At 39.4% G+C, this 18,640-nt stretch overlaps 1 protein-coding gene across 2 annotated transcripts; it reads left to right on the top strand.

Annotated features, from left to right (window-relative positions):
• The first annotated feature begins 1,484 nt into the window (after window positions 1-1,484).
• On the top strand, window positions 1,485-12,198 carry rabggta (Rab geranylgeranyltransferase subunit alpha). 2 transcript variants are annotated; one of them, XM_083888767.1, is made up of 17 exons: window positions 1,485-1,557; window positions 1,840-1,922; window positions 2,913-3,023; window positions 3,986-4,110; window positions 4,208-4,395; window positions 5,624-5,881; window positions 5,983-6,066; window positions 6,201-6,283; window positions 7,127-7,222; window positions 8,201-8,306; window positions 8,419-8,470; window positions 8,566-8,654; window positions 8,756-8,844; window positions 8,935-9,051; window positions 9,154-9,267; window positions 9,395-9,482; window positions 11,008-12,198. In XM_083888767.1, exons 2-17 carry the CDS (start codon window positions 1,920-1,922, stop codon window positions 11,154-11,156), a joined length of 1,752 nt encoding a protein of 583 aa, XP_083744893.1. In that variant the 5' UTR covers window positions 1,485-1,557; window positions 1,840-1,919; the 3' UTR covers window positions 11,157-12,198. The 2 variants fall into 2 exon arrangements, with proteins under 2 accessions (XP_083744893.1, XP_083744894.1); XM_083888768.1 differs by having other exon boundaries at window positions 1,494-1,557; window positions 1,882-1,922.
• The last annotated feature ends 6,442 nt before the right edge of the window (window positions 12,199-18,640 follow it).

Genomic DNA, 18,640 nt, shown 5'->3' on the forward strand with positions numbered 1-18,640 from the left:
ATCACAAGTTTAAAATAACTTTGACAAAAATAGCTCTGAAGGGTGACACAAGCTGAAGTTATCCGGAGCCTTCCTCGCATGTCAGTCATGTGAAGACGCACATCTGACAGATTCTATTTTCTCCGTCTTTGTACTCACAAAAATTTTGCAGCCAAAGAAGCTGTTTGACAAAATTATGCTCATTATTTGCTCGCTCTTCGAGAAGAAAGAGCAGATGATGATGATGCTGCTGCTGCTGCAAAAAAACAAATCTTGTTTTAAACAAATTGGGAAATGAAAACAGCCTCAGTAATTTAGCTAATTCCACAATTTTTAAAGATTTTTTTTCCTCATCTGATAACAGAAGAGATTGCTTCCCACCTAAAACAGCATCATCAAAAGGCTTGGATATCAAAAAACAACAAGACAGGAAATGATCAGCACAGTTGTTGTTGGCCATGTGGGGTTTTATGGGTAAAAACTGAAATAACTTTCGCTAACACTTCAGGTTGGAACAAACGCTCCCCTGTGTTTGACACGACTGCATGTAGGAAGAGAAGGAGTAACAAGCGAGACTGAAGAAAAGTCAAGAAAATGAAAAAAAAAAAGAATCCTCAGAGGTGCAGTTTAGTTCAGAGTCATTCAGTGTCTTGCAAGTGAATGTATTTGTTTGAGGTGTTTCCACGCAGTAAAAAGACACCAGGGAGGATAAAAGTTGGGTAAAACACACAAGTAACCTGTTTATAGATGTGCATCCAGACTTCCTGTACAAACCACAACATTGAAACAGACAATTGCTTGTACTGTTATGGAGTGCACAAAGAACGCACCTCCGCTAAAAACCATGTGTATTCGCAAAATATCCCACATAGTTTCAAAAGAGAAAAGATCTGCACACAAAAAAGATTCTTGTTTGTTTCAGTGCTGATGTTTTGAACTCAAGGTAAAACTCCAGACCTCAGACTTGTGATAAATACAGAATCACCATCTTACAGTAAATGTCTGTGATCAACAAATAATTCAGTTCTTTATAACTAAAATCTTATTAATTAAAGTGAGCACTGTATATTCTCCCATGTATTTTGTTGTGTTAATTGTAGGATTTTACTCATTTGTATTTGTTTTTATCTAATTTTCTAGATAATATTTGTACTTTGTGTGCACAGCTCATTTTTTCAACAGTGGTTGTTTCAACATGCAATTCTTCATCATTTTTCTTTATTTTATTCACATATAGGGCATAATAAGGCATAATGTGTTCATCCTTAAATAAATAAATAAATGCTAATGTATCTCATTATACACTTGCATAATAAAAGAATCACATCAAATCACATCATAAGAAAAAGATAATCAATTCATTGTACTGAGTTATGGGACGCAAGTACACTTCTTTCCACTAGATGGCGACAAAACATCGCGAGTGCCAGGATGCAGCAGCCGACGCGTCACGTGGTGACGTTGTTTCACGACCCGGAAGTGATGGGGAAATACACAATTGTCGTTAGCAATAGATGATAGTGACACATGTTTATTCAGCTCTTAGAGACAAACACACAGCGCTGGTTTAAAAACCAGGTAAGTGTTCTATACTATAAGAAAGCGCTGCGCTCAGTGTTTTATCGCGGGGTTGTTGTTATTATGTGCTGTTTTGGACGCATTGTAAATGACCCTAGCCCTTTGCTGCTTGTTGACAATGGGGATAAAACTTCAACTTGGGGGCTTTTCTGTGCCTTGTCTTCGTGTATTTGAAGTCTGAATGCAGGTGTGTTGATAATTAACTCACAAAAGTGACCTGTCGTGTGTTAACTTTCGTGAACTTTGTCTGTCTGTGCATCTGTGTCGTTTCAACGTCACTAGGCCTAATTCTGAATCCCATCATTCATCTGCCAACATAAACAGACTTTTGGAGAAAGAAGCTTCCTTCACAAAGAGAAAGAATGGTAAGCTCTTCATCATTTACTCCCATTGTTTCCAAATGTGGGCATATATGATGGCATATACAATTATGAAAATAATCATTAGTTGCAGCCCTAGTGTATTCTTTAAAGAGGCTGATGTTAACATGGTCAAAGGGTCAAAGCACATTTGAAATTATCCTGGCATCATATTAGCTTGTGCCTATAATATGCAACACTGTGTGAGTAGGTCATTATCATTCAACATGTTGTTTGCAGTAAAGGAATCAAGGTATTGGATTGCACCATCCCTGACAATGCTTCTCTGCTGATAATTGTGTTGTTTACAGTTTTCTATAAATGTAAAAAGCTCAAACAGAGGGGGCTATAATATTATAAAACTGACCCCCCTCGTTGCACCTGGTTTAGTTTTGGGCATGACTGATTACTAGCAAATTATAGTAAAATGTACAGGGTTATAAAATATAATATCATATAAGACATTAAGCTAAATGAGTAATAAAGTACAGCATCTGTGAATATCTAAATGGGCATTATAAAATTGTCAATGTTCACTGATAAAACTGTTAAAACATCCACAACCAGATTTGCATTTACTGGAAGTTATTCAGAGATAATGAGATCAGCTCCATCTCTGTCTCTCTCAAGATTCAAATGATTTCAATCAGAAGGAGCAGAAAAGTGGAAAAACCTTTTTTCCCCACCCCAATTCATTGTGGACAGCAGTGGTTAGCCCTGAAATGTAAATGCAGTGATTGTAAGGGCTTTACAATTTGTGATGAACCTAGTACAATATCACCATAATCCAACACAGCTATCGGTTGTTTTTTTGTTTTTTTTACTAATTGCTTAACATGATTTTTAAAAGACAAGGCATCGTCAAGTATAATACTTCAACATTTATTAGATATGTTTTCTATTTTTAGAGGCCTGGGAGCTGCTGGTGAGACCTGGAAGTTTCAATGAAATAATTACTTTCTTTATCTGACTTTCTTTTCCCTTTTTTTTCAACAGCACGGACGTCTAAAGATTAAAACTACTGCCCAGCAGGAGGAGGAGAAAAGAAAGGAGAGAGAGAAGAAACTGAAGATATACATTGCTGCACGAGATGCGTGTTTCGATAAGGTTTGTCACAAAGATTTTAGGCCTGGTGGTGATTTTTCAATTTTTTTTTTCTCCTTCTCAACAAATCATAGTCAACTACTGGTTATAATAAAACATGTAGTTGTGGTGGTGTTAACATGGATATAAGGGATGTGAATCTTTTGGTGGCTCACGATTCGATTTGATTCCGATTCTTAGGGTCACGATTCGATTCAAAATCGATTCTCGATTCATACGATTCTCGCTTCAAACGATTCTCGATTCTAACGATTCTTGATTCAAACGATTACCCTAACCCTAATAAAAACTTACTTACTGTACAAAAAAATAACTTGCATAAATAAAAGCTAGCTGCCTTTTTCTCCCAGAAGTTACAAAAATAAACTGTACACAAATAACACAAACTGGTGTTTATTTCAAAATAGAAACTAGAATAGAGAAAAATAAATAATAATTTTCAAAAATCAATTTTTGAAGTTTATGAATCGATTCAGAATCGTGGATGATTAGAACCGCGATTCATATGTGAATCGATTTTTTTCCCCCACCCCTAATGGATATATTGATAAATGAGCCTGAGTGACCAACACTGTAACTTTAACACTTTAACTTCATTCAAACATGGTTATAACAGAAATATTCAGTCATATAAATATGAGGATTCCAACAAATACTAACACACTTCTCAGTAGTTGACAATAATAGTAAGATAGTGTTGTTGAACCATGTTTTGGTGTAAAAGAATATGATGAAAATCACATAGGCCAAGATTAAATTACAGCTTTATACCACCCCTATTGCTTTCTGGGAGTAAAATGTAGTGTAATTAATATATCAAAGTAGCATATCACAATATGACATATGAGATTACACATGTTTGTATGATTTGCTGAGATGATTTTTTATGTACATTTTTATTTTCCAATGTCTGCTTGTCTACTGCTTTGTATTTTCCTCTCATCTCTCTCTCTCCTGTATCACAGAGGAAGAATGGTGTTTTGGATGATGAGGCTCTACATCTCACTCAGCAGCTGCTCTCCTCCAATCCTGACTTTGCGACCTTGTGGAATTACAGAAGAGAGATACTGATGCACCAAGAAACCGTGAAGTAAAGTTTTCGCAATTTTGAATTGCACCACTTTTTTTGCTGTGTAAATAGGTTTGAGACAAGAATAATATTTACTTTTCCTCAATGTTCCATCCAGGGACGAGGATGAAGTGCAGAAGCTTTACGAAGCGGAGCTGTCGTTTTTGGAGTCTTGCCTGAAGGGGAATCCAAAGTCTTACGGCTGCTGGCACCACAGATGCTGGGTCTCGACGCGGTTGCCTCGACCTGATTGGACCAGAGAGCTGAGCCTGTGTGATCTCTGTCTGAGTGTGGACGACCGCAATTGTGAGTAATGGGCCAGAAAAGGGAAAAAGCAAGAAAACATACACACGTAATCCAGATACATTGCACTCAGAAAGTGTGGGCCTTTACTTCTGTCATTTTAAGGGCTGTATTTTTTTTTTTTTACTCGCCACACAAATTTGTCAAACCATTTATACAGCTGTGACATTATCTCTGTCGTGCTGTTGCTTGGTTGCTGCTCGCTCGCCTAGAAATGTGCAATCATGCAAAACATTATCCTTTTCATACAACCTCCCCGTCTTCCCACTTTAATCAACTGTTAAGCTATAGCTGTGGGGCAGGTAGAGAGAAATGAACGTGACACAGACGCACATTGTGTTGCTTTTAGTGCTGCAACTAACGATTATTTTCGTAATCGATTAATCTGTCGATTATTTTCTCGATTAATCATTTGGTCCACAAAATGTCAGAAAATGTTAAGAAATATAGATCAGTGTTTGTCAAACCTGGAAATGATGACGTTCTCGAATGTCTTGTTTTGTCCACAAACCAAAATGATTCAGTTTTAATGATTTCTTTGTTATGTGGAGCAAAGAAACTCAGAAAATATTCACATTTAAGAAGCTGAAACAATCAGAAATCTTGTTTTAATCATGAAAAAAGCTTTCACAGCGATTCATCAATTATCAAAATAGTTGACGAATCATTTAGTAATCGATTAAGAATCAATTAATTGTCATTGTTTCAGCTTAAGTTGCTTTTTTTCTTTAAAATGAGACAACATACATAAAACGGTCAGAGCTGAGCAGAAGTAAATCATGAAGTTGATGATGATGCAGACGACAGTGCAGTATCACATCTGGCGTCTCAGCATCTGGTATAACTTCCCGTGCCAAAGTGAAGGAACAGCTTTGCACTGTGGGTGATCCACTGTGCTTGTGTACTATCATCATTTCCCTTGATGGCACATCCAATTTTTTTCTTTCGGGTGGTCATGACAACACAGTGTAATTTTGGAATTGCAATAACCATGACAGCTATTGTGTCATCATCATTAAAAAATACATTATTGTGTCATTCCCAAGAAGACTGAAATATACACTCACTGCTGCTCAAACTAAATGTTGTGGTGAGTATGAAGTGTAGATAGATGAGCTGTACTATTTATTTAACAGATTTAAGCATCAGGCAGGTCACTGTATGGTACATCCCTGATCCATTTCTTTTAATACTGATGCTCTGTTGTACCCTATGCTCTTTTTTAAACAAGTCCATTGTTGGGATTATCGGCGTATGGTTGTGAAGATGTCTGGTGTGCCTGTGGATCAGGAGCTGGAGTTCACCGATCGACTCATTGGCTCCAACTTCTCCAACTACTCCAGCTGGCACTACCGCAGCACCCTGCTGCCACTTCTCCACCCAGAGTCCCCTGAGGCGCCGTCACCATGCCTCAAGGCTCCGCAAACCTCCCCTCCACCTTCTCCGCAAACTCAGTCCCATCGCGTCTGCGAAGAGCAGCTACTGAAAGGTAAATAACTGTCCCAGCTTCAATAATTAGAAAAATGTCTGAACGTGAATTCATCACATTCAGCAACTCTTTCTAATCAATTCTTACCCATTTTCTGTCAGAATATGAGCTTGTACAAAATGCTTTCTTCACCGACCCCAACGACCAGAGTGCTTGGTTCTACTATCGCTGGTTGCTTGGTCGAGGTATGACCATCTTTTTGTGTTTTATGTAAAAATAATGATGAAAGTACATGCCAGATTTTCCTGTGCTAGCAAACTACTGTATTTCCTAAACTTGGTGAAGTTATCTAACAGGTTTGTTTTTATCTCTTAAACAGCGGAACGCGATGAGATGATCAGCTGTGTGTTCATTAGTCGGGAAGACGAGAGAGTAGCCGTTGCCTTTTCCAGGCCTGTTAATGTGAGTGTCTGCCTGTTTTTTTTTTGTTTTTTTTTAATTTTCCAACACATACTAGAATAGTGATGAAACTTATCAAACTTTTGCATTGCATTGTGTGTAAAAAGTAATTCCAGTAATGCACTACAGGATGGACAAATGTATATGATCTACATATCTACAGTTATAGATGAAGAAGCTTTTCTGTATGAAAATAGCTTGTGAAATTTGAAATGATTTGGCCAAAACGATGCTCAACAAGTTACATGTAATATTAGGCCACATAAAAGGACCAGTTGTATGATGAGTTCCTTGGAAAGTCACATGATATACTAGTGATTTCAGAGGAACAAACTTACAGGTGCTCCAGACTTATTCTGCAAGTCATGAGAAGGTCATCTGTACGACATCTTTGCCATTTTTCTGTTCTGCCATAAAATCATAATTGTGCCTCTGAGGCAATTTACTAAAATGTTTTTGGTTTATTCTCACACAGAAACTCTGCATATTGCATATGGTGATGATGAGCAATTAAGTTCAATCATTCATTCATAATTCTCATTCTCTCTGTGTCCAGAGACTGGACAGTGGGTTCCTATAGGGATTAAATGTGCTTGAATTGCAAAGTTGAAAATATTTTACCAATGCTGTCTAAAAATATGTATCACCTTTAGTTTTCATATCATAGTCACATCACAGTCAGGTCTAAGCACCAACATTTCTACCTCATGGCTTTGTTCTTCTTCTGTAAGAAGTTGAGGAGAAAAGTACATAAATGTTCTTACATGAGGCCCATATGTGAAGAGTTTTTAAAAACTGGTATCCATGGGATACACCACTGTCACTCAACAACTCTTTGTTTGACAGGCGCAGACAGTCGGCCTGCTGCTGGTCCTGGACGGTCAGCCCCAGAAGGTGGAGTGGAGGAGCGTCCACCCACGGTTTAAATTCTGCCCTGTCTGGGTATCCTTTGCCTTTGTGATAATCATAGTTCCGATTGTTTTATTCAGCTTGTATGAAACATAGTCGGTGCTGTCTGAGCTGAACCTGTCTTAGATGAGGATGCACAAATTTCCTGAATATGTTTTCTGTTGATTCTTCAAAACACCACTGCATACAGGAGTTGTGGTCCACTGCTGCTTCCACCAGAGGTTCAGTTGTGTGTTTGCAGTCTTTTGTTCAGATTTACCTAAATTACACAAATTTAGCCAAGGAGGCAGCAGCAGCATTTCAGCAGCTCCTGTGTCCCTATAACAACACTGATTTTCTCTAAGGACTTTGGAGTGGTGGAGCAGTTTAAATTATTAAGTTTCCAATTTGAAAAGGCTGTGTAACAGCGAGATAAAGTGGCAAGCATATTCTTAAAGTATCAACGACTCAAAGTGGAGTATAGAGTAGATTAGATTAGAGTTATTAGTTGAGCCTTTCCTTAAGTGGCTAAAGCCTTTTTCCTTGTGTCCCTGCTGGCAGCCTCGTGTTCACTGAGCCTGTCTTATGCTGGTTCCAGGTTCAGGGGGCCAGCAGGGGGCCACCCACACTGACTATATGAAAGTACCTCATACAACCACACTTCAAAAAACCCCAAACTATCACTTCAGTGTTGACTGATGTCCTGATGCTGCTGCTGCTCTCAAGAAAAAACTGTTTTCTTCACAAAACTTTGATCATCGTACTGGTGTGAAGTGTTCCACAGCAGAAGAGCTGCTTTATACTGGATGTCTTTGACACTTTCAAAAAAACAACAAAAAACATGAATGACTCAGAAATTGTGTTGTCCATTTATAAATATTTGGGCTAAAGCAGTTCTCGGTTGTATTTATATTCATTCGTAATTTGACATAAGTTAAGATTACACTTTATAGTCGGAATGCTGGATCATTTGTTTGAAAATGAAACTTTTTTCCACCGTTGGGAGGATCCTCTTTAAATCGTTACACTCAGATTTGTGACTTACCTCATGGGACGATAAGCGACATCACTAATGAGCACAACCTGACCGTGCATTGGACTGAAAAACACACTCACAAAGACTGTGCTCTTTACACAGGTGACATGTATGGTGTTTATGGCCATGTCTTGCGCAATTCTTGCCTTCATTTCAAATATATGTGTATTTCCCTAAAGTTTTTTTTAAAGTTTCATTCATTGATCTTTCTCAGGTCGAGCTGAGAGTTATTGTCGGGATTCCGCTACAGATCAGGAACTTTTCAGGTACAGTTTTGACACAATAAATGGCACCAGGTTTTATGGTTTCTTATTTGTTTGTATTAAAGAAGTAGTTTATGACCGTTGCTCTTTATCTGTAGGAGTGAACTCTCTGTGGAGAAAACCTCCGTGTTACAATCGGAGCTCCAGACATGCAATCAGCTTCAAGAAATGGAGCCACTCAATAAATGTAAGCTCTCTTAACAGTCTTAACAATGTCATGACTCTATATTCAGCACCTAATTTGTTTGTTTTCAAGTTGCAACTGAACCGTCTTCATTGTCTCTGCAGGGTGCTTACTGACTATTATCCTCCTGATGAGGGCGCTAGATCCTCTGGGATATGAAAAGGAGACTCTCAATCACTTCAAAACACTTCGAGTGAGTACCAGCTCTATATTTGGCTGCGGTACGGAAAAGAGAGAAAAAAAAAAAGGCTCTGCAACTGAATTCTGTCATTCTCTCCCCCAGGAAGTGGATTCAATGCGCTCTGCATATTACAGTGATTTGTGTAGCAAGTTTATGATAGAAAACACCATCATGAAAATGGAGTATGCTGAAGTGCGAGTCTTCAGTATTTCTGACAAGGTTGGGAATCAGGACAAGATGTCTCACTTTCCCATCTTCAATTATATCTTCTATACCGTTCATTCAGTTCATTCATCCTGGTTTTTCTTTCATTTGCCACAGAACCTGACGACTTTATGCCACCTGGACCAGCTCTTATTGGTCACCCATATCAATCTGTCTTCTAATCAGCTGCAGAGGCTACCTCCTCAGTTTGCTATGTTGCAGTGCCTAGAGGTGATAAAGCTGCTTTTTTAATCCAATTGTCTCACTTACATGGGCAGTGTTTATTTTCTTTTGTGTGTCCTACATTTTCTTGATAACAGCAGGGAAAAAAATGAAAATGACTTCTTTTCACATGCAGGTCTTGGAGGCTGATAACAACTCCATAGAAAGTCTAGAAGGACTGCATCGTCTTCCCAAACTGGAGGAAGTCCTATTGAAGAATAACAGTATCCTTAAGCTAAGGTTTTATTGATCTCCACCAGGGAGGTATACGTGTTCGCCAGAGTTTGTTTGTCTGTCTGTCTCTCTGTCTGTCTTTGTGTCTGTTAGCAACATAACTCCAAAAGTCGCAGCCAGATTTGGATGAAATTGTCATCAAATGTCCACAATGGGACCAGGAACAAGTGATTACATTTTGAGCATGATCCATAGATGCTAGCACTATTTTATCGCTATTTTGTAGGCACTGAGCTGCCTTGGCGGAGGCCTGCGCTCTCCGAGTGCTTTTCTAGTTTTTTTCGATTGGCTTTTGCTCCCTCCGTGATCCTCAAAGTAAAAAAAAAAGTTATTACAATAAGAATTCTCAAAGCAGTCAATAGCAACGATTATTGCAATAAATAATTATTATTTTGCAATAATAAAGTTTGCAATAATAAAGTAGACATGGAAAACATTGTTTTTTGGAATAAAACACACTCACACTCTCATCGCACAATCAATTTATAATTACTCCATTGTATTAAATAACATTCAATGGTACATGTGCAGTAGGCTACGGTATTGTGTATGAAATGTGCAGCGATCTGACCTCCTCAATACCACTCCCTTGATGGCAGCGACACTGACTCCTCTTCAGCAGTCAGTGCAGTGTCTACGTATAAACGTGTATGGGCACATCTGCCAGGAGCAATTTGGGGTTAAATGGCTTGTCCAGAGACATATCAGCATGTAGATTAGAGAAGCTGTGGACTGAAATTGAACGGGAAAACATTCAAAAGCTATTTTGTTATACCCTTAAGTGTTTGTGCAGTTCACAGCGTATTTGTCTTAAATGTTATTCAGACAAAATATCTTATAGCCCTACGTGGACGGATGGATGGATGTTTGTCGCAGAGTCTCCGTGTATGAAATGTCCCTATAATCCTCTCAGTGAACTAGTGACTCAAGTAATGTGTGAATCAGTTCTGAGTGTGCAAAACTAATTACTGCAAAACATCCCCTGGAGAGTGATAGCACTCGACAGTGTAAGATGTGTGATGTAAAAGAAACGGCACACGCAGGCATGGTGTTTACAGAGACTAGGAAAATTGCAGCGACTAACCACCACAATGCACGAATAATTTGTTTTTATCTGAGATTTTATAGACTTGAGTCAACAAAATTATCACTGTAATTTCACAGAGCGAGCGGCGTAATTAATAGTGAGGGAGAGGCATTATCAATGCTGACTCCAAAAGGAATTAATGGATTTTGACACCAAGGTTAAGTTCAAGTTATTTTATTTTATTTATTGTTTTGTTGCTTTAAAAAAAAAAGACAGGTAAGTTGTTGTTTCAGTGCATCGCGTCATCTCACTTTCATTATATTGTATTGAGTATAATGAATTTATATCTCAGTGCCACATTTGAAACGTGGATCTTACTTTGACACTCATGTTTGGAATATGTGAGTCATATCGCCCTCCATTCATTCCTGCTAACGTTATTCACCCCCGGCTCTCAGGAAGTCTTTTTCATTAACTCAAATGCTCAGAAATTTCTACAGTGGCAGATCTCAAGCCACTGGCCTCCTGCCCCAAGCTGAAGCGCCTCGATCTCCGTGGCAACCCCGTCACTCAGATCGCCAACATCGGGTCAGAGTTAGCTGAGCTGCTGCCCTCGGTCGCCAACCTCCTGCTCTGATCAGATCAGAGAGTTGGAATGACTGCCGCCGTCGTCCCGTTGTCCTTCACTCTCTCGTGTGTGTGCTTGTTTTAATAAGGGGTTGTTTGTATCAAGTGTCTTGTGACTTTCTTTGTCCCACTTGTTTGGGAGAGTGTCAATCACAGTGACCCCAGAGGTCTGAAAGTCTCATGCTTCAAAGCTTGATGCCAGAAGCCTCCAACAACTTCAGTGAACTGTCAATAGTAATGTGTGTGTGAGTGCTTATCAACCAATTATGCTGTTGTGTGTATGTATGGGTGTCCTTCATGCAACACCTCCAGATGCATGCAGAAACACAAAGTAAAATCACTGTATTGTGCTCAGCAAAGTTGGCTTCTTTCTTCTATAAGCTTTAAAACGATCCAATGCATAATGTACATTATCTCAACAATATAATAGAAAGGAGAATCCCATCAGTTCACACTAATGACCGAACACTAGGCACCAGTGGAGAGAAAAAAAACTCCCTTTTAGAAGAAGCAGCATCTGCCTCGACTGGTTGGGGTGAAAGGAAACATGGGGGGCAGATGAGAGGTGGGAGATGGAGAGGGGCATGAGAATAGGGAAGGGAGAGGAGTGGTAGAGACAGAAGAGAGACAGACCAGGAGCAGATATGTAATGGTTGCATTTACTTATAGGTTCCGAAGGGTCTTTCTGCTTGGAGTTTTGCATGTTCTCCACTGTGTGAGCGTTGGTTTTCTAAGATTTCCTCCCACAGTCCCAAAAAAAATGCAGTTTTGGTGGGATTGGACACTCTAAATTGACCGTGAGAGTGGATGGCTGTTTGTCTTTATGTGGCCCTGTGATGGATTGGCGAACTCTCTAAAGTGTACTGCGACATTCACCACATGTCAGCTGGGATTGGCACCAGCGCCCGTCTCAACCCTCGTGTGCCGGATAAAGCGTTAGAAGATGAGTGTGTTCTGAATCGCTTGTGATATAATGTCCATTATACAGGCAGTAGTGTAGATCACTGAAAAAACTGATATCAATTTAAATCACAGCATAATGAACATTACAATACGACTAATACTAATAATAATAATAATGATAAAAGCCAACTGGATCTGCAGCATTTTATTTATGATGTTACACAGTTTTTCACTTATCAATTAAAACAGCACACATTGTTGTCACTGCTATCTAATCAGCTTCTTTTTGTGTCTTTTGTGCCTCCAGCTGCAACTGTACTGTCATCTGTCATAATCCCATTAACATAGTATTATTCAAGGGCATTTCTTTAAATTAAAAAAAAAAACGGTAGATTGGACTCAAATTCATAGGTTTTGGTGGTCAAAAGTCACAGAGACTATAGTAAAAGTGAAACTAAGTCAAGTGTCAAAGTCATTCAGATTTTGGAAATAATCCAACAATGTCATGTTTGATGAATGTGTATGCAGTACCATTCCAACTTCCCTGTGAGATTGCTGTTGAGCAGTTCATTCATTCTTCTGGCCATTCCTTCACAACATAGTTCCAGAATCAAAAATCAAAATCTTTTCCACTGCTTGACTTGACTTGTGACTCTATCATTCTATTGTGACAGATAAAATGATTGATATTAGGTGTGACGGAGCATCTAGGAGTGTGTGTCGTGTGATTCAACACGTTACAAAAGTACCATTGACGTATGCTGTCCAGTGTACACAATATATGTGTGTCATTGCGTTTACACATTGGGAAATCTTTAGGCACAACCAGAAGTGACTTTGGAAAATTCCACATCTCAAACCACAAACCAAACTGTAGTAACCAAACTGGCACTTAGGAGCGAGCATAGCTGTGCCAAAGCCAAAGAATCCTAAAAATGGGGATGCACAAATGCCACTTCTCGAAGATTTGATTTTTGATTTCACTTCCATACTAGGACGAAACCCCACAATTTCGAAACCGTCAGAGACAGACCGATGTAATTCCACAGCTACGCAGGTATGCAAAGTTACACTTGTTACACATGTTAAACTTGCTATTATGACAGGTATTTTCACTAAAGCATCGCAAACATTTTAGTCATTTGCACTAAAATATAGTTGGGTGCCATACCTTTGCTGCCTTCTGTCCAGAGACGCCCATCAGTTGAGAAACCTGGTGAAAACCGACTCAACCAGTCTGTGTGGATAACTCGGATGATTCATTATGCTGCCCTTTGTTATAGCTATGCAATTTTACACAAGAAGACTGAAACCTACTTTCTTAGGAAAAAAAAACCCTCCCATACCATACCATACCACTATCCCACACACACACAGTAAGGTACAGCCAAATAACATCACCATAAATTTCAACACAATCTCAAAAAATCTCTAAAATATTTTTTGCTTACTCTGCCCTAGATATGGTCGTATGTAAATATGTTCATTATGGCCTTTTGTAACAAAGCCCAACCTAATGATTTCATTTGTTTTTTTGGGGGGGAGAAAAGAAAGGAGCAGTCTGGTGTCTGAGCAGCAGGAAGGCGTGTCTGTTCTCTCTTTCTTAGCTCACAAGTATTTGAAGGAGGCCTGAACTTGCAGCAGCAAACACAAGAATTATTCTTCCCGTCTGCACTGCCACTGAACTGAGTGAGTTTGAATAAGCTTTTTTGTTTTGTGTGTGTGTGTGTGTGTGTGTGTGTGTGTGTGTGTGTGTGTCTATATACTGCCTGATAATTACACCTTTTACCAAACTTTTTTCCCTACCCTGTTGTGCCTACTTGATTTGTCCGAAAACAATACAATTGCATATGTAGTTCGATAACTGCAATTTCTTGCATGATTAACTCTGCATATAGACTTTCATTGTTCAAACATTACTGGAAAGTATTTGCCCTGAGGTCCTTTTCCCTTCCGTATGTGATTTTGAAATGATGTCAGCCTGCTGCAAAAGTAAGTAAGTAAGTTTTACAGCACTTCATTCGAGGCCAATTACAAAGTCAGCGACATGTATAAACTGGAGTTTGGGAATGATTCAAGACGACAGTGAAGGTCACTTTGTTTTTCTCTCGTGGCTCTAGTGTGAGATGTTTTCTGGATCATCTCCCTCCTGGAGAAGAATATTCAACTCCTACAGGGGTGTATGAGATGTCCAAACTCATGGGGCTGAACTTTGACCCACTTCATCTGACATCACCCAGAAATCATCCAGAAATGTGCCATAGCACTGCAAGAGCCTGCTTTCCGTTGTTAGGATGTAACACAGCAGATGATGGCGTGATGAGAATTTTATCTCTGTAGCAGGTTCAGCTGTCAGGCGTCTCGTCATCGTCATCCACGACCGTGTCACACTGGTCTCACTCTCTCTGCTGTCCAGGCTGGGCAACGGCTGTATCTCCTCAACTCGCCGTGTTCGGTTACAGTACAGTGCAAATATTTCGTTTTATTGAACAGGTTAGTGGAAGCAGCAGGGGGGTTGGTTGATCTGTGGGCGTGAGGCTTTTCTGGGTATTCTGATGCATCCTGCAATCAGATAAATCTCAACCATGTGCAGCTGAATTCCATGCAGTCTTTCATTTTGTTTTTTGGCACCGAGGCAGGAGGTGACAGAAGCGTTTCTAAGGCCCCACCCTGCAGTCTTGGCTCTAAGTTTGGGCAGCGCTCCACCAAATGAGCCAAATACTCCATCAATCGCAATTTTTTCCCAAAATTCAAAAAGAATATTACATTAAAACGGTAATGTGCAATGTTTACATATAAACAAAGCCTGTTACATTCAAATAATTCTCAAATTAGGTCATACAATGCTGATTTTCAGTATAGCGATGGTTAGATCTCACATGATATTGTACTGTTCAAAAACGTGGTCATTCAGCAGTTTGACTTTTTCTTTCAAGTCTGATATTTTTGCTTGACGGAGCCTTTTTTAAGACGCAGGACACAACATCTATCTATCTATCTATCTATCTATCTATCTATCTATCTATCTATCTATCTATCTATCTATCTATCTATCTATCTATCTATCTATCTATCTATCTATCTATCTATCTATCTATCTATCTATCTATCTATCTATCTATCTATCTAGACAGATAGACAAATAGACAGATAGATAGACAGACTTTGGATATGGGTTGAGCATGGCCAGATGGTGTGCATCCTTGATTTTCAACTTTTTTGGAGGAATTTTAATTTTCACTGATCAGCTGCACTTTTGCTGATTTATCACGTTACACCAGGCAGGCAGCGGCTCATCAGCAGCAGCTGACACGTTTATTTGGCATTAGCGTGCTACTACTTTGCCGCTAACTTGGCCAACCTGTTTCCAACGCAAGGCACAACGCAAATGTTTAAATTTTCGATAAGCATTAGCGTAGCTAGCTGTTGTAACTGTCAGCCACGCTGTTCCTTATCATGCATTACCATAACTGAAAAATCTTCTACAGCTCCCACTGTAGTAAAACATTCTTCCTACGGTCACTGCACTAGTACAACTAATCATTACATTATTTCTGTTCACTAAGACTAAACAGAGGCAAAATAATAACACCAACAACTACAGAAACGCTTAAAGTTACACACTGCAGCTTTAATTTGTGTGCTGTTAGACTCAGTGAGTGTAGGTTTGTTTGTCGCTCATAAATCTAAAGAACACTCTTTTAGCTGTTGTGATAACAGATTTCTAGTTATTGACTTAAGGGATGGCAATGTGGATCAGTCTAGCATTTTTTTCATTCATTCATTCATTCATTCATTCATTAATCATCTACCACTTTATCCCCAACATGAGGGCCGTGGGGCTGCTGATGTCAATCCCAGCTGAAATGGGTCGAAATCTTGAAATCTGTTTTCAGACAGTAATGTCCTGCTTATTAATTAATGCAAAGGACCCAGGGCCACACATGACAGTAACTCTTTCTTTAAAACAAAAAAGAATGATCACCAGCCTTTGGAGATAACCATGAAAGTGTATAGAGATTTGTGACTTCCGTGTCACTGGGTGTCCACATTTTTGAACAACACAAAGTGGTTGATTAAGAAGGCACAGCAGCGACTGCACTTCCTGATGAATCTCAGGAAGATCAACCTGTCACAGCAGCAGTAGCTGCTGGTGTCTTTCTATCAGTTCACCATTGTTGTGTTTTTTTTCCGGTACGGTTACAGCTCTGCAGCTGGCAGGGAAGACTGCAGAGACAGAGCTGCAGGATATGGTAAAAAAAGAAGTAAAATTGCAATAATTTTGACAGATATTGCGAGCGCAATGTGGTTATGCTTTTTGCATCTTCACTGTCATGATCAAAATCATAGAGTTTCCATTTTTTGGAGTCAGCCAACAAACATTTCCCTCATCCAAAGAGTGAGATTTTCAGGCCGTTTAATTCCTGTACTACTAACATTTATGTTTATAAAAAATAAAGGCAGTGTCCTTCAATTTCAACGTTGCTCAAATGGATATTGCTATTTCAATGTTGTGCACTGATTGATGCCGTCATAAAAACAACAAACACTCTTACTTGTCCTCAAGGATATGTTCACCTAATGCTGCCTTTAGGACTCATCCCCTCCCACACACACATTATCTATTTATTTATTTACATTTTGAATGTATGATGGCACTTTGTGCATGTTGAAATGTGTGCTGTTTAGTGTTTGTGTGTGATTCTATTTCATCTTTAATATTTTTATTCTTAAATCAAGTCGCAAGGAGACTCTCTCGGCCAGTCTGAACATGCAACTAGATCCTCATCAAGTAAACAGCTTATGAAAATATTACTGTAAATAGGGTGTGGCTGCAAGTGTGTGTGAGCCATCACCAGTGAAATGAAAATAAAGTTTCTGGATATGAATCCGCACATCCAGTGACAAAGTTCTAATATCAATCATCTTTCTTTGCTCAAAAATAAAAAGACAACTATATCGACCTCTCTAAAGAGTGTGACTCAAATAAAACGTAAGCAAGATCTCCTTCCTTAGAAAGAGGAGTGAGCTTTTCATTCTCACAGAATCGCAATGAGGAAATGTCACGGTGTGCATCATTAAAGTGTTCCGGGCTCGTCCCTATCATTTCACAGACTTGTGCTCTTGCGCTCATTGATTCTTTGTTTCAATTTCCTTGTTGTTTCACCCACATATTATGTAGATGATGGAGAACTTTTCACCTGTGTGCAGACAGGAGACATGATCAGTTTTCCAGATGTAATTGCACTCGGCACAGTCATTGCCCTGAGGAAGAGGGAGTAAATGTGTCTGTGTGTCTTTGCTGGAAGTGTCTTCATGATGGAAACTATAGCATGGACCGAGTTATCTTTTATATTCTTTCACCTTTTACCTACAATCAAAGGGGGGATCTTTAGAAATGGATGCCAGTTCTGTGACTGTGTTTTTTTAAATGAGATCCTGTTGCATTGGAGTGAGTGAACCTTTTTTTTAACTTGTTAACTTGAACGTGGCAATGAAAGCAACTCTGGATATAATCGGCCCGCCTACTTCATTAAATCAACATGTATATGAATATGAATGAGCACTAAATCAGGACACTTTGACGGGAAGCTCCCTTATCTGCTCAGTGACTAAACAGTGCCATCTGTGGTACGTTTACACTGACTTACTCAGTGCACCGACGGCATGTTTATCAAGGTTGTTACGCGCCTGGTTTATTTAAGCTCTGAGCTTCGTCTGTCAACACTAAATACGAGGAACAATCCTGAGGTGGGCGGAAACGCTCTCTCACAGCAGTGTCTGCCAAATCACAGTCACGTATGAATGCATAGTGAACGCACAGGACCTGATCAGACCTGCCGTTAACAGCGGAGATCTGATCACTAGTGGTTTCGCTGCAAGTGCAGATGTGAATGTGGCCATGACACACAGAGTCATAGACTCTGCTTTGCAGAAAGCCTGTGTGGTTACCATGTGACAGTAACTGTTACTGAGGAATGACGGAAAGGTCATCCATTGTTTGTTAGCATTCCTGAAAGGTAGAATTGATGCTAATCAAAGCAGAGAAAGGTAAGAAAAGGACATAGAAAAAAAGATCTTCATCTTGTCCTCAAAAGGTTGCTGCACCCACAGAAGTTGTGAGACTTCACCTCTGGGGTCAAGAGGTGATCTGTTTTTAACTTTTAAGCAAACGCATGAGTTTTCTTCATAGCACAGTTGCTTGCAAATGAGAGCACATGCTCATTTCCTGGATGCTCTCAGTGACAAATAAATCAGATTGTAATTCAAAGTCAGTGAATCAGCTCCAGATGAGTCCTGATGCCATCACAGAGTCAAAGCCTCCTTCCTGCTCCCTGCCATGAGGAATAGTTATGTATTTGCACATTACGGACGACCAATTCACACAAGATGCATGATTTATCCTGTGTGCGTTGCAGCAGCATTGGTGGGTCCATAATGTCTTATTGTAATGCAAAAGATGTGTGCAGAAGCCTTTCTGGATCTCTTCATAAAAATCAATCAAAGATCACAAAGTAAATGTATTTTCTAAAGGCCCAGGGTGATATTTAGGAGGTTTTATTGGCAAAAAATGAATAGACTACCCATAAT

This window comes from Microchirus variegatus (genome assembly GCF_963457635.1).
Source record: "Microchirus variegatus genome assembly, chromosome: 4".
Taxonomy (NCBI): Eukaryota; Metazoa; Chordata; class Actinopteri; order Pleuronectiformes; family Soleidae; genus Microchirus; species Microchirus variegatus.

Coding starts and splice junctions, on each gene's coding strand:
- rabggta (XM_083888767.1), top strand. Junction 4,111..4,207: donor ATGCACCAAGAAACCGTGAA/GTAAAGTTTTCG, acceptor TGTTCCATCCAG/GGACGAGGATGAAGTGCAGA. Junction 5,882..5,982: donor CGAAGAGCAGCTACTGAAAG/GTAAATAACTGT, acceptor ATTTTCTGTCAG/AATATGAGCTTGTACAAAAT.